Genomic DNA, 17034 nt, shown 5'->3' with positions numbered 1-17034 from the left:
AGCTACCAGAGTCAGTGCTTTGCCAAGGAAACACAGAGCTCTTCAACCTCAGCACCAAGTTAAACGTAGCAAGGCTAGTGGCTTAAAAACCCCACATTATTATTGCCTGTAAGCTTTAATGGAGTCCTAATTAGATGTACATGCTGCAGATAAGAAGGGGACTTGATGTCTGCTGCTGACGGTTATTTTATTACCTAAAAATGAATCTTTTAAAGCATTTTTTCATACTAATCGTAATTAAACCTCTCCTTCTGCTTTTAGTCAATGGTAATTTCAAGGTATATCAAAATGCTTTTCACCCAGATCTTTGAAACTGCATTACTGTGAAGCCTCAGCAAATGACCAGCTGCACAGCACGCTGTTCCAAAACATCCATGCTTTAACAACTACATCTTCAGAGAAACTGCTTGAGCTGCCTTGAGAACCAGTATTGCTGCAGTCATGGTCAGCAATGATCTGAAAAGCTGCTCTGGCCTCTGGCAGAACAGCGGAAAACACAGCTGAGCCCCAGGGTCCTGAAGCAACATAGCTTGTTTTCTCTTACTCTCTCCAAGGCCTGCAATGATTTTTTAGCCCATTAGTCACTGCAGCCGAATTTGACTAATGGTAGAGATGTGAAGATGTTCACGACATTCAGGTAGACAAGGGAGAGCCAGCTCCCAGTTTCCCAGGTGAATGTAACAGCCGTCACAAGCTTACCTCTTACTAGAAATCAGAGAATCCATCACGGAAAGAAACTCTGTAACTACCTCATGTGCAGCAAAAAGATTCAAGGTCTATCCCGATTTGCACACCAAAGTCGATCAGCCACCAAGGATGAATCCACAGGAGATCGAGCATAATTAGGTTTAGGGCTCAAAGGTCAATGAACACAGTAGAATGAAGCATTATTTAAATAAAAGAGGATGAATTCAGCCTAATGCCAGGGAAGGACTGAAAGAACCTAAGCAAATACTTAAATGCGTAATCATCTATCTTAAGTCACGTCAAACAAAAGCTTTGTCAATAGTTACAGGCACGTTATCTTGCTTTGAAGAACAGTGTTTTCAAAACAAAAGTGCTGCTTTTATTTTACCTCCTTCACTACCAGTCCTTACTGCAGGAAAAGGGGCAGATAAGCGAGTATAGCTCCACCTCAGAGTTTGAAGGACTAATGAATGCCAATGCAGAGGGAGACCCAGCCCTGTTTTGGGCGTACATGCCATTTTCTTCTGCTGTGTACCACAAAGTAAGAACTCACTCCTCTCCTATGACAAGTGACACAGCTTGGCTATATTTAAAACTAACAAGTACATTCCTATGACTGCTTTTTTTTTTTCCCCCTCAGACTCCCAAGATCTCTCAGCCAGTGCTCTGCTTCACAGAAATCTGTGAACCATACCATTCCTCCTATGGAAAATCTCCCAAATTAGCTGCTCCATAGCTCCAGACAGTTTGGCAAGATAAAAAGTAGTTTGACGACTCCTTTGGGCATCTGGAGAAGAGTACCAGCCTCCAGGCTAATAAACATTTCCCAGATGGTACACTCAGGAGGTACACGCCTCCTTCCACCTGGAGGTGCAGCTTTTCATGACTCTTCACTGAGCCTTCCTCTTTGTCTCACAGCACAGGCAATGGCAGTCCAACCACCATACTGTTCTCAAAAGGTCAGAAGCACGAACAGCTTGCTCCTTCTCATCGCCCAAAAGGATCTCTTACAGTACTTTTTGGAAGAGGAGAAAGGCAAAGGCGAAGAAGATACGCAGGTACACATAAGATGTTACAACTAATTTGTCCCATTATTGTATTCAATAGTGGTGGACAAGACAGAAATTCAGGGAGTGGCAAAAGAACCAAACCACCAAAGCTGCGAGCAAAGGTAGCTCAGAAGGGCAGAGCATCAGCCCTAGGACTGAAAGCCGCCTGCTTGTAGCTAATTCTTTAAACAGCAAAAGTAGGACACGCATCATGCTGGTCTCAATACTAGATAAAGAAGGGAAGCAGTTAATTGCAAAAAGCAACTGTTAAGGGAAAAGAGAGTCTGCAGGCAAACAAAAGGAAGGAAAAAATTGCCCCATCAAAAATATGGGGGGAAAAAATCAGTATAAAAATCCTGTAACAAAACAGGATTTGTTTTAAAGCCACTGAAACCTATGGGAAGAACTGCGTTACATTCAAGAGATGCAGATCTGCTTTCATTGAAATTCAGTTTCTACAGACACATCACTGTGAACAGATTTTCATCTATTTTAAAAATATTTTAAAAATTAAGCTGTGTGTAACCTGTTGTTAGATGAATCACACCATCACAATGCTGAAATAACTAAAACAGTTTTGAAGCCTGGTTGCTTCTGCTGAACGCAATGGGAATTTTGCCATGGATTGTGAGGGACGATGGCCTGTCCCTCAGGACAAGCTAGAGAAAATGTCAATCTGCTGGAGCAGTGCTGGGGCAACACAGCGCTGATTTTAGTGATGGCTTTTTCACCAGGCATGAGATCATGTACAGGGCTGTATTTACATGGTGATGTAATTTTACAGCAGAAGCTGGAAAAACAAGGAGAGTATACCACGTCCAGCATGATTTATGCCAAGCTCTCCACAACTATGCAGCCTCCCTCCCATGTCATACATATGCTGGTAGGATGAAAATAAGAAGTGGGACAACCCTGCCCCCCAATTTCTAGACACATTATGCTTTGGCTGCAAAATCAACTCATAACTCAAAAAGCAACCTCTGTCAGGCAGACAGTTTTCAAGTTAGGCAGCATATGTGCTTAACTGAATGCTTACAAAAATTACCTTTTGTTTTATACAGATATCCTGCCAACAGAAGAACTAACCAAGGATGTCTAATGGATTTAGCAATATGGCACTATTTATGTTGTCATCACAAAAGATCAGATATGAAACTACAATTATTTTCCAAGTTATGTTTTACGATAATGTGGTTTACAAACTGTTACACCCACTTGTCTTTTGAGGTAGAATCTTACATTTTTTTTCCTTAAAAGGAAGGCCACACCATGCCATTGAGATGTAAAGACTTGAAAAATAAATTTGTTGGCCTCGTTTACATACAGAATGCTATTAGTCATAAATAAATAAACTTAAACCAGAATTGTTTGATTTACCAGTGAAATTATATACACACATTCTGGAAAATCTGAATAAGTTTAGTCTACGCTTCGTTTCTAAGCAGGCACAGATCTCTGTATGAAAAACATTTAATGCAAGGCCATAACTGCTCTGCCAGATCACCTACATGCATTTTGGAGCTGATCGAAATAAAACTGGTGCAGCTTCTGAGCCTCTGCTGTTTTCATCAAAATTGTTCTAAGTTAGGAAGCTGAGTGACTAACTAGAAGCAACAGCAAATCCAGCTGTAAACCATGTGTGTCTTATATCTACAAATTAAGTGAACCGACAAAACAGCTTTTGTCAGTATTTTCAATGACAGTAAACTTGGATGTAGCAATCAAAATAGTGGCTGAACATGCATTAAAGGGAAAATGTACAGCTGTCACCATCACAAGAGTGCTCTGAGACACCTGTTCTTCTTCTTGCATAAAGCTCCTTGCTAATTTAGATCGTGGATTGGTCTTCAAATGATGCATCTTTCTTTTTTCTGGAAAACTGCCTTAGTCTCAAATAAGCCAGGAGCTGAATTTGGAGGAGTCAGTCTCATATATTTATAGTGAGACTGTCACTAAGCAGTAAAGCAAAATATTCTGTACGTAAAAGGCAAGAAATCCCAGGTGATTTCTAGCTGGCCTTCTGTGGCATTCAGGTTGAAATGACACCTACAGTAACATCTCATGTTAAAGCCAGTTGTACCCTGGGACTGGACCTAGGAACATGCATGTGCCCCCTTGTCTCATGTCTTTTCTTCAGGACTGTTGTCTACCAAAACAACTGTACTGATCAGCTCTAGGCCCAATGAATCACCAGTGAAAAATGCTTTATGTGACAGCTAGTAAGTCTGTCTAATTTGTTGATTCTACTACCCCCCATATTATCTTCCATCTTTCACAATTCTGCTCAAGACTCAGTCAGTGTATATTCAGTCCAGTGTCTTTTCAACATGTACTTGAAAGAAAATAATCTACAAAGACTTTTCCATCCAGCCATTTCCCTTCCCTCCGCAACAACCTCTTACACAAATAAGTTCACATAATTAACTCACTGGCAGGCCCCATCCTCCCAAACAGTTTCATGTTCCAGCCCACCCCAAGCAATCCACTGGAAAACTCCTTTACCTCGCAGACATCCTCAGAAGCTCCAAACCAGACATTATTATGAGGACTGGAGTAATAATTCGGGTGATGATGGGTTGTTCAAAGCACATATTTGGTCCGCTTGCAAGGTAAATTTCAATGTGATGAATGGGTACTTTTTGGTTCTTCAGCTAGGCAGGTCCCTCTCCATCCCTAGATGATTTTTTTTGGAAAGCAAAGAGAATTCCTGGTTTCCTCCCAGTCTTGGGAGCCAGTAATTACAACACAAGTAGGACACCAGTTTAAAAAAAAAATTAAAAAGCCAAACCAGCACAACACAAGTTTCTTTTCCTCATCATACAGCAGCTGAGTATTGCCTGTTTCCCTAACTACCCCGTGACATACAAGAAGGCTGGAGTGCACAAACAGATGGATATGCCAATGCTCCGCTACCATACTGTCAGTAGTGAGCCTGTATTGAGACAGCTGAGACCAGTAACAAGCAGAGCCAAATTTTGTGCAGGCAGACAAATAAGAGACTTTCTGCTTTCTAAACCTGAAATACAGTCAGTTTCCTCAAGAACACTGTAGTACTCTGGACAAACTGAGGAACAAATCTGGGCAATAAGCAGTTTAAATGCTCCAAATTTGTAGCATAAAAGCACAGCATCTTTAGCCAACTATTAAGAATTCATTAAATTCTCACATGAGTGCACACACAAATACAGAAAACCCCAAAGCCTGGGAATGAGCACAGGATGACACAGTGCCTCAGAGCACGTTCTTCAGAGCGCTCCAGGACCTGTGCACATCTTGCAGAGGCCTCACGTATCTCCGCAGCGTGGCAGCAGCCAACTCCCCTACACGCAGCACTACATGAAATACAGTTCCGTAGTTGGCATTTTCTCAGAGAAAAAGGCAGGACTTGAACTTCAGTTTGCGATGCTGGTAAACATTGGTATAAACAATTGGGGAAAAAAAAAAAAGATGGAATATTTTCTGGTCATAACTTTTATTATAAACACATAGATTAAATATTATCATAGGAAAAAGAAGTCATTACTAGTCATGCCTTTAAAAAGCCACGTGTCCTAAAACAACCCCAGAAGTCCATTTTACACAGTTATCCACCAAACTGGAAATCTCTGTAGAACCACTGCCATGGTAACTGAAGCCTCCAAAACACTGGGATATACCTTGAATAAAAGAGATTCATGTATTCAAGTAAAGATCAACCAAGATTATCAGCTTGGTCCGGTTCCTTTTTTCATACTACCCAACAGGCCAGGCTCATCTCAAGGGTTGTAACTGGCTGGAAGTTAATGCTGCCAGACAAGATTCTCTGGGCTTACTGGGAGCTTTGCAAAAAGTGTCAGTAAGAACTGATATTTGTTCTCTGAGTAACATGCAAAAAACTTTGCCAGTTCATTTTTAAAAGCCAGTCAAAAAGTAGAACATCTAAGGGCCTGGGAAAATCCTTTTGTTTGTCCATTTTCAAAATATTATATTTGAACAACAAAAATCTAAATGGTTGAAGTTTTAAAAGCTTCAATTATCAGTTGATAAAAAAAAAAATTTAAGAGATTCCATTTTTTCTTGACCCTTACTCAAAGTCAGAAAAGTTAAAGGTACTTCAAATCTGTATGCTTAAGTACAACACGCTTTCCTGTTAGTGTTTTCTCTGCTCCCCACTATTCCTTTCCCTTCCAGCAGCGAGTGCTTTTCACTGCCACTCTAGTTCACCTTACATGTTTGAATGGGATCCAAGTTATAAAAAAAGATAAAATTATTTAGCACCTATATGAACAGATGTAATTGTACAGTCCAGACAGCAAGCAATATATGTGTAAGCACTGGATTTAATGGAACAAATATATATTTTAAATCCAGTAGTTAAAAGCACTGCAAAGAGGTCTGTGCTTTTAGATGTATATGTTATCCATCATATACATGGCATTTTCCCACCTTAAAAATAACTCTGAATAAACCCCTGAAAATATGGGGACTAATACAAAGAATAATCTTAGGATTTTGTAGGAAAACCATAACTTGCAATAAAAATATGGTAACTTCTTGCTAGAAACAAGTAATAAAAATATACTCCCACACACAATTTTTCAGCATCATAGACATGTAACAAATACTTGTGCAGTAGTAGTCTATCTTTTAAAGAAAGTCTGACTCCCTTGCTGTGCTGTATTTTAATTAATATCAAAAAGCACTTAGGTCAGTAAATATTTGCTTACTTCTTCATATATGTCAGTCTGGCTTTTAGCAATGTAAGTAAATGCTAGAACATTGTTGATTAGATAGGAAGTGGTTTACATACAAGAGTTCTATATAAGAAAGTAATTTATCTGGAAACATTGGCCCTGATCCAAGGCTGGGCCACTGCCTCTTTGTATTATTGCATTGATTCCAACCAACCAGAGTTGTTGATTCACCCAAACAGAGCAAGGCGGCAGGGTCCCACTTGCAAAGATCCTGGTGATTCAGAGAGAAACTCTTAGCTTTCAAGCTCTCTGTTTAGAGCAAAGGATGGGGGAAACCCCAGGCTGTAGGCATGTCAGGGTACTGGGACAACCCTTCATCAAAAATGGAGATTAGAAAAGCCTTTGGGTACTGCCTTATTGTGTAGTTCCCTTCTGCCTTCTCCTGCTGCCACAGCTTTTCCACTTGCTCAGGCACGCTTTACTCTGACTAAATGGTGTCAACATGGGCGCAAGCCCAGTGGCTTGCAGGTATCGGGGATTGAGCCACCAGCTGGACGGCTTCCCATGGGCTTTGGAGTCTGCGAAGACAAGGCTGCAGATGAGGAAAGGTGCTGATTCAAGATGCTTCTCTCCAAGACTGAATTTCTCTGCTCTTAAGAGAGCCTGAAAGTGTCAAAAAATGTATTTTTCAAGGTGGTTTTTCTAAAATCAAATAAGCACCTTCCCTAGATCCTATGTCTTTCTCTTAATAATATTAGCCAGTATTTCTCTTGGTGAAATTGAATTCTCCCAGTTACCACGGAGGTGTGATGCAGTGGAGAACTTATGAAGAACTTGCGTAGACAACAGTTTTCTTTTTATTTATATTATCTTAAACAGCGTAGGAGAATCTTTGTAGAAAAATCTGTCCAGAGTTTCATCTCTGGTCTTCAAGATGGACCAATGCTGTACCATTTAACAACAACTTTTTCAGGGTTGGCAATAGTGTCTTTCCACTGCTCTACTGCTTCGCTATTACTGCTATCGGAACTTATCCAGACCTGCAGTAAGAAACAGAAAGAAAAATAAAACTGAGTTTACCTGATACAATGCAGAGGCCCAGCCTTTATCAGTTCCAGGTAAACAGCACAGAAGTGCAGAATGAGATACAACGTGTAGACTGTGACCAAAGCATAATAGCAACAAACAGAGTTCTGTTAGGACTGACATATCTTGGCTTGCAGCTGGGAACACAGGGAGTCTGGGTTTAAATTTAGCCTCTAAAATAGTTTAGAGAGCTCACTGCATGCTAATGTTTCTCTCCTTAATAAGATGTTTCAAGTCAAGCATTCCTTGCTCCATTCAAATGCATGTGTTGGGGTCAAGGGCTTATCAGGGCCAGCGACGGTTCTATGCATTCAAACTCCAGTTGGCTGCCAGCCACCTGGCACCCCGAGCTAGCTGTCCAGCATTTTCATGAGCATTTAAAATTGTGGACTCCAAAAGACCAGGCCAAACCTGCATTCCACAGAGGTTACTAACATGCCCATACCACACATAGTCACGCAGTATGAGTCCATTTCTTCTCAGTATTCAATTAATGAGTAGTGGCCATTAAACAAGCAAATGAGGTACAAGAAGGAAATTTTCCCCCTGAATATTATCACCAGGCTCCACTGCCTAAAGAATTCTGCTTATGTAAGTATGTATCATTATTTACAGGACTCTTATTTCCTCAAGTCTTCCAAGAATGAGTCCTTTTAAGACTTCTCAGAAACCTTCACCATGAAGTACATTTAGCCTACACTGTTGAGGCACAAGTCCTCAAGAAGTGAGAATAATGCCTTCCAGAATACCCCAGACAGCTGATGTTTCATCCACAGAGATTCAATATACATCTTGCTCATGATTAAAGACATGCCTGTAAAAGCAGTCTAATCTAAGCATTGTCTGCTTAGAACAGCATCCAATTAAACATCATCTCTGAAGAACAAAGTTAATAGATCCAGCTATATTCATCTTTTTCCAGCTACGCAGCCAATTGCTCAAAGTACATTTTTCCCTGAGCCATATTTTATGTCTTCGTGTGTTATGTGGCAATGTCTGCCTGCATGAGCTGAAACAACCTTTTCCAAATAACCTCCGAGGAGCAGAAGTAGCTCATTTCCTCCCCCTAAAAATAAGATCCATGATTAAATGTAACTCCTCAGATTGAGATTACCTCACATATTGCTAAGTGACTGCAAAATCATACCCAGTTACTTCCACCTCAAGGTGGCAAAACTAAAAAGATAATTTTTTTTTTAATTTTCCTGTTCCAAATCCAGTTCCACCAATAGGAATCACAGAAATATGGAACGTGTGTGACATGAGGCTCCATAAAATGGAGAAACTTCACATAACTTGCTGGCGCATCATTGGTATAAAGCACATCAGTATGTCCTATCACTGCACGTCCTCAGCAGGCACAAGAAACATCACCAGAACAGGACAGTATCATTTTCTGTAGCTAAGGATAGCACAGTCCTTCATGTGACAAGGGACGTTACAGTTGGGGTCTCAAAATCAGTTTTACATTATTCATTTATGCATGTATTAAAATTCTGCTACTAAATCTAGCAGGGTCAAGGAAAGCACAGAGCATTAAGAACAGCTACAGCTCAGTGTACCAAAAAGAAAAGGAGAGAAAGAAGGGGCAGGATGATGGTAAATTCGAACAACCAGGGGAAGAGGGCAGATAGAATAAAAAGAGACCAGGCTACCAAGTTTTATGATGCTTCAATAATTATGATCAGATAAATGCTTTCAAAGAGGTATTACTCAAGTTCCAGCTGTTTGGGATAGAGAAAAGGGGCACTCGACTAGAAATTTTGTGATTGGTCACCTATGTTATCACCTGATCATACACATTTAGAATACTGTGCTAATTTCAGCATTGTTTTACCCAGGAAGGGAGTCTCATGTGGCAGCTCTTGATGCTTCCTGTTACACACACCTACTTGCAAGTGTATTGGTGCAGTAAGCCAACACATCTCCTTCCTGTGTGGGACCTTGCAGGTTGTGGAGGTCCTGTGAGTGCTGTTTGTTTTCTCCAGAAAGCCTGGAGGCAACGAGGATGACAGACAGTACATCTGTCTGTAGGAAGAAATTTTTCATATAGTAATACTCCATACAAAAACCACTTAAGGATTTCTTTTAAAAAGAAACAAGTCAAATGTCAACTCCCATTCTGACATTTGTGCACATTTAAGAGCCCAGTGCTATTTTTTGGGGGTTACATGCAGAAGAGTTTACTAGAATTTACTATTTTGCTGTATGTCACCTTATTTAAAGTATTTTAAAACTCATACAAGGAAACCTTTGGAACTGAATTTTAAATTAAGGATATCTTGCTAGTCAGCAGTAACCAACCTGTCCTAGGAAGTGTTTTCTTCTCACTGAGCTTCTGCTGTAGAGCTTGATGAGGAAGCCAATTCCTTGTTCAGCTTGGCTAACTGGAAAAATCATCATTTCTCCCCACTTCACTTGGCCGTTAGTGGGCTTCAGAAGACGAGTCTTCTTCTTATAGATCATCCCTTCTGTACTAAACATTCCAACTTTCACGAAGAAATCTAGCAGAAAAGGGAGGGGAAAAGGCACAGCACACAAAGGCTTACTCACAGACACGCAAAAAGGAACTAAAGAAGATCCACAGGTATGGTTCAAACTGCAACAATTTCCCAAAAGTCTGGCCAAAAGAACTGCACAATAGCTTTCCTGACTAGTCACACAAACGGAGTTTGTTCAATAATACTGAATTGATTAACACAGTATCCAAAAGGCAAGTGCAAGCTAATGCTTTTGTATGTCAGCATTAATACTGCGATAAAAATCTTCCAAAATACATAAACATGTAGCTTCAAACTAAACAAAAAGTAATCAAGTAAGACATCTGTGGAAACAAGCCTTGGCAATGAAAATCTACTGCATAATATGTTAGTCTGAGGTTTGTAAGGAATGCTACGAATTGCCAACCCATCTGAGCACCAATTTACCTGTTACAAATGCTTTTAGACAGGAGGCATGAGACAGCTGATGTAACTTACTTGAAGACAGGGGTGCAGATGAAACTGGAAGGTTTTGTGCTTCAAGAATCTGTAACTGAATCCTCCTGTTTATTGCTTGGAAACAAGTTCCTATTTGAAGTTCTGCACGGCACACCTACAAGCAGAAGAATGTTGCCATAACATCTGGATTAAGTTGCTTATAAATTCAGGAAACACAGGAATTCTGTCATATGTTGGCCTCCCACATTTCTAGCTGGGATTTCCTGGACAGAAATAGAAGCATGTGTTGTATACACAACCTGCACTTGTCATAGCTGTGCTACATGTGCTCCACTGATGGACTGCAGTGCACATATGGCCCTCGTGGGCTGCAGCCAGAGATACCAGACAAATAAACAAGTCCTCATTTTTCACCTGGGGAAGATCCCTCAACGGTAAGTGCCGACACATACAGGAAAACTGGACATGCTAAACCTGTGTGTGGAAGTGAGAGACCAGGTATGCTCCACTAACACAAAAACCTTTGGAGCTCTCCTCCTACACTTTGCAGTTCTGCAATACGGAGATATAAGCAATGCCTTCCATAGATACGAGACACTGTCACTTAACATCATGAATATTTAGGGCGACTGCACGCTCTGGAGTTACGGGAATACTTGTGCTTGATGTGCCTACAAACGTACATACCCACACCCACACTCTGAACGTACCAAGATCTTCAGTCTGGTTTTTTGGTTTTTTTTAACCAATTATTGCTAGTGGCAAAGTCATGTTGGGGCATCCTCATTACTCTCCTGTCAGATGCTAACATACTCTGAACGTCAGAAGAATGGCAGAAGACTGGTGGAGACGCAGCTTTCCTGACAGCCTCCATTTGAAAGGACTGGTCCCAGTTCCCTTCAAGTTGTAATGCATTTCAGCGAAGAAAAACGCATAAGTGAGAGAGCAACAGGTTAGATAAAGAGAAGTCAAGCTCCAGTTCATCAGACACCCAAATTCTCTTTGCAGCTTGGTCACAAATTTCTGTCTAACCCTGAAAGGAAGCCACTTACTCTACTCTGGGCTTTGGCTCTCTACTGGCGAGCAGGGTAGTCTGCTGCCTCACAGGGCAGTATGATGGATGAATTCCAGCATTGTCTGGAGGCTCTGGGACATAATGGTGAGGAAAGTCAACAGAGGGAGAGAAACTATGAGATGATTCAGGAATTTGCACTGGGATGAAATGGTTTATAAAACAGCTTCCTCTTTCACTTAATCTTATTGCTTTTGAAGCAACATGGGTTATTCTTGTTAGAACTAAAAAATATCAAGTGTAACTTATGTTAGAAGTCAAGAGTTTCACTGATATTACTCAGACACACCTAGATAAAATTTGCTTTTGAATTGCTAATTCAAGTTTAATTTCTTGAAAATACAAATGTCTAGACACAATCTGTAAAAGCAACAAACAAAGTGAGGGTATGAGGAAAGGAAATCCCACTGTGAAAACCACCTGCTTCTTATTACAGTAATGGAAATGAACTGTCTGAATTATTACTTCACAGCATGCAATCTGAACCATTAAATATATAGCTATCTCTGCAGTTTCAAGCCACTGAAGATCTTAGCACTTTTCTTCCCCCCAAAAAAGCAGACTGCACTAGCTCTGAGCTCTTGCTGCGAGTCCTAAGGCTCTCCTGATGCTCTTTTGGTCAGGAAAGGCAATTACTTGGAGTCCTTTGCTGAACATTTCCCCAGAAGACCCCTCCCTTAAGCTGTGGACTATGGTCTGGAAGAACTTGCTCTAGATCTTTTCCCAGAAACAGCTGCAGTTTATGACAAGAACATACATGTGTTGATTTCAAAAGTTGCAGTTTTTTCCACATCAAAATGCCTTTCCCCAAGAAAGTGGGAAAAAAAGGAAGAAAAAGAATTAACACACCCCCCCCCCCCACCAATCCCTGTTCATTGTTAACATGGAATTAGTACTGAATCATTTTACTTTCATTTCCAGCAGCTCTTTGTAGGTGATATAACAACACAGTTTTGCAGTATTGGCACTTACAGGGGCTTTGGAAGGAGGAGATATATCCAGCCAATGATTTGACTCTTCCAGGCTGAGCTCCCGCAGTGCCATGGAGCACTCTCCAATTGTTTTTTTCCTGGGAGTCTGCGTCTGGATTTTAAATACCAGTCTGACAGCCTGCAGGCTTTGCAATTTAATGGCAAATACAAAAGTTTCCATAAATTCAATGTCCTAGAAAGGAAAACAGAGGGGTAACATCACCATTGTAAGAGAGTCGAACTGAGCCTGAAAACTTGAAACCAAGGCTTCCTGGTGCTACAGCCACTTGTTCTGGCTACTGTTTTAGGTTGTCACGGAAAAGTGTGCTTCCACAGTGGTAAGTCCCCACAGACTCATCACCTCATTGTCGTGCTCTGGCAGGGACAAAGCTCTGGCTTATTTTTCACCACCAGAACAAGCTAAGGCCATATCTTCTGGAGCTTTACAACAGCATACACACATTGTCCCAGAAAATTCTCCCATGGCGTTTTGCTTGAGTCTCTCCTGCTAATTTTATTTTTTCCTTCACCTTTGACTCACATTATGGTTTATTTTGCTTTACTTTCCACCTCATAGAATTACAGAATATTGGGGGTTGGTAGGGACCTCTAGAGACCATCTAGTCCAACTCCCCCACCAGAGTAGGATCCCCCAGGGCAGCCACACAGGAACGTGGTCCAGGCGGGTTTTGAAAGTCTCCAGAGAAGGAGACTCCACAACCTCCCTGGGCAGCCTGTGCCAGGGCTCTGGCATCCTCACAGTGAAGTTTTTCCTCATGTTGAGGTGGAACTTCCTATGTTCTGACTTAAACCCATTATTCCTTATTCTATTGCTGGGCATCACTGCAAAGAGATTGTCCCCTTCCTCTTGACACCCACCTCTCAGGTATCTACATACATTAATAAGATATCCTCTCAGCCGTCTCCTTTCAAGGCTGAACAGCCTCCGTTCTCTTCCGAGGAGAGAAGTTCAAGTCCCTTAATCATCCTCATAGCTCTCTGTTGGACTCTGTCCAGTAGGTCCCTGTCTCTCTTGAATTGGCAAGCCCAAAACTGGACACCGTATTCCAGGTGTGGTCTCACCAGGGCACAGTGTAATTTTCCTTTATTGCCGCTATTGGGAGTTTTGTCCCATGCAACCAATTCTTACTACTTTCTGTAGGGAGGATGCAGGAACGTTGTTTCCTGCCCTAGCGCGAGGCAGTACATCATCTACCTTCCCTGGGGTGAATGTGCACTACAGGTAGGGCCTGTCTTCCTCCAGTACCCCACCAGTTAGTTGCCAAGGCCAGCAGCTCATGGTTCAGTCCACTGTGAACATATCTGTCCTGCAGACTTGAGAGAGGAGGAGGGCGACTGTACAGTGCAAGAGAGGGGAAGAGGAAGAAGGCTATTCATAGGATTTTTAGAAGTTGCGGACAGGAAGTAACCTGAACCTAAGTAACTACTACAGGAAATATGGCATAGGAGTAAATGGTTGGTGCATTTTAAAAATCCATTTACATTTCACTTTTATTTCTTTTGGAAAAAAATATTTCTTGGTGTTTTCCCTGCCTCTACTTACATTGCATCCTTCCTTGGCAGAAGATTTGAAATGCACTGGTTTGGGCAGCGTGAGAATTCCCTTGACATAGATACGAGGATTTTCCCCACAGCTAGAAGGCCAGCTCAGATCTTTGCACTGCAACGTTGAAAACAGAGTCAGTTTAGGCAATATAAGACTCTGTCCTTCATATAATTTAGAAAGAGTCTTCTACAGTATTCTTGAATTATGCATAATTCCTGTAATGTTGAATATAAATCAGAACTGGTGTAATGACTGTGTCACTTCAGAAGGTTTAATAATTAATTTTCACAACCAGAAGGTAAAAAGTTATTCAGTTGATTTTAATGGTTTCATTATGTGGCAATTTGACAACAGATAAATCATGAAATCCCTTATGTAGTATTTAGCACTTGATGTAGTTATGAGGTTTATGACGACTCCAAGTTCCATTGCCTGAAAATTATTCATAGTTCCTGGAAGTGTATAGAACAGCCAGCATAACAGTATCACATTAGCTAACAAAAAAGCCCCAAGAAAGTACATGCCCTCAAAGTGCTACTATGGTTCTGCTCTGAAGGAACTGTTAAATTTCAAGTCAGTTAAATGCTGCATCCAAATTTCCACAGGAAAACTTCCACAGCAGCACCAGCCGAGGATGAGCTCAGCTTTTTTTATCTATGCTCAACAGTTCCTCACTCCATAATCAAAATCTATGTATAGTAACAGAAAGTGTTATATACTAGTTTTTGCTATTGACTGCAACAGAACAGAGACTGCAACAGAGGAAAAAAAAAGAGGAAGATATTTTGAATGAAGCCCAGCATTACATTTGATTGAGCTTTGTTTACATTAATAACTATCAGTAATGTTCTTTTTCTCCTTAAAATAACAGAGCACCAAATTTAATGAGAATTAACACTAAATATAGTAAAATAGTCACCTGAGTAAATAATAATGAAGTTATTTGTATTTGCTTACATGTAAAACAGTGATCCAAATCTGTTCTACAGAAGAAACATAACACAACTTCACATTCAGTCTTCCAAAGTCTCGTTCATCACCTGATAATGTAATAGTATCTATGGAAGAAAGCCAATTAGTGTTTTTAGAAGTAACGCAGTATCTTGAAAATTCATTCCGAAAATAAGGGAACTTGTTAGTAGGTGGACTGCCTATGTTTGAAAACTTCTTTCAAAATAAGTTAGAAATACCTTAACACTTACATATTAAGGACAAAATGTTCATGAAGTCCTGTAGCCTGACCTTCTGCATAGCTAACACTATAAAAGTCTGCATATTTACCTTAGTTATCTCTGCTGAATAACTTGTGTCATACTTGAACAACTTTTATAAGATACAGTATGCCCGAGACACCCAGAACACATTTATCATCTATCACTTCCCTTAGATTTATCATTTTCACTGTTAAGTTTATAAGTTGGCCTGCTTTTTATCTTTCTCAGATTTCACTCCCAGCCTAGTAAACATTTTACTTTTATACTTTTCTCCGAGTCAGAAGAGCCATTTAACATCCAGCATTTCTTTGTCACAATTGGAATCAAATCATTGCACTCCAGTTGTCTTTTTGAGAAACTAGGTGAAATTCTGACTTCAGCAAGGTGACTCTCATGGGGACTTGATTCATTTTTGAGGGTTTATTTACAGCATCTCCACTTCTTCTGCATTCTTTCATAAGTAAGGATACTAGGTTTGCATGCAATATTTTGCCTAATTCTCAGTGTAACATGGGTTTGGATTCCAGGCACTTCTCACAGAAAAATACTGATGAAAAAGACTAGAGCTGTAACCAAGGTCTTGCATTTTATCCTTACAGAGTATCTGCAATTTTGTAGTTCACTCGGGTAGTAAATCCAGGGATAAATTTTTCAAAAGCATGAGAACTCCTCAAAGGCTCAATTGCTCAACCTCCTGACAACAAGACAGTTCAAGCCCAAAATTCTTAATTTCAAATTGCAAAGTCATCTCCAAACTGACTTGCTAATCAGATTCATCTAAAAAAATTAATCATCAACAGTAGAGACAGCTTACTGTTTCAAGTGCAAAGGGAAATATTTCATTACAAGGTAAACAAACAAAACATTACCCAGACTCCTGTTACTGCCTTGTGAATCCTTCCTGGAAGAGGTACTGCTAGGTACACTGGAGAATGAATCATATCTCTGGGGGCAAAAACAACCGAGTTACTTCATTCAAAGCAACATATGCAAAAAGATAGAGAGATTCTACCATCAGACAAGACATAATGAAAACAACACCCATTTTCAAATAATTGTATAATTCTCTAGTAATCTCTTGATCCAGCACACGGAATTACTACTTTGATGCAAAGAGCTGATAAAGGACATGTAAGGCAGCACAGATTATTTTTTTGCTCACTTATATATATATATATATATATGCAACTTAATTTCTATATAAATGAAGATTATTTGGAAAACAAAAAAAAGAAAAAAACTGTGTTTTTTGCATCAATGGAATTTTTTAGTGTTCCGCTTTCCAGCTGCTGGAGGAAATCACGAGGATGAACCACAACCTCTTGTCTTGTCCTGCCTAAAAGCCTACTTGAGTTTCTCAACAGCCCCACCGGGCCAGAACAGCAGTAGTCAGGGCAGACACCAGGAAAGAACCTCTTGAAGTTGGTCAAGATGTTGAACTTCTTCCCTCGAGTCCTTTCAGCTCACAGAACAATGCCCTTCAGTGTTTACTTTGAAAATAAAATGCAACAGGAACAGATATGCTAAATAAGGTGAGTTTTCAGTACAACCTAAGTTACCTTCATGAATCGATGAGGTGGGCTTCGGAGATCAAACATTGAACGACTTACATCAAGTGATCCAGGCAAAGCACTAGGTCTTAAATCACAAACTAAAAAGACAAAGGAAACAACACAAATCATGTAAGCATCATTGCTAGAAAAAAAATAATCAAGAAGATTTTTTTCTATCAGTGGTAGATAAATAACATCTAAGGAAGGATGTCAGCAGCTTTCC

General features: G+C 40.3%; 1 protein-coding gene across 1 annotated transcript in view; it reads right to left on the bottom strand.

Moving 5' to 3' along the window:
* Positions 1-7247: 7247 nt before the first annotated feature.
* The window catches only part of TC2N (tandem C2 domains, nuclear), a gene marked incomplete at its 5' end in the record, with an annotated part of 12745 nt that continues 2958 nt past the window's right edge, over positions 7248-17034 (bottom strand). Inside the window, 8 exons of the mRNA XM_009870498.1 lie at positions 7248-7449; positions 9800-9999; positions 10474-10588; positions 12479-12670; positions 14042-14158; positions 15002-15102; positions 16128-16203; positions 16818-16909. Of these exons, the coding sequence (XP_009868800.1) occupies positions 7339-7449; positions 9800-9999; positions 10474-10588; positions 12479-12670; positions 14042-14158; positions 15002-15102; positions 16128-16203; positions 16818-16909 (1004 nt within the window). The remainder of the gene's footprint in view (positions 7450-9799; positions 10000-10473; positions 10589-12478; positions 12671-14041; positions 14159-15001; positions 15103-16127; positions 16204-16817; positions 16910-17034) is intronic.

Source organism: Apaloderma vittatum, unplaced genomic scaffold (genome assembly GCF_000703405.1).
Source record: "Apaloderma vittatum isolate BGI_N311 unplaced genomic scaffold, ASM70340v1 scaffold19535, whole genome shotgun sequence".
NCBI lineage: Eukaryota > Metazoa > Chordata > Aves > Trogoniformes > Trogonidae > Apaloderma > Apaloderma vittatum.
Note: the sequence above shows the minus strand (reverse complement) of the source record. Positions and strands in the feature narration are given on the sequence as shown.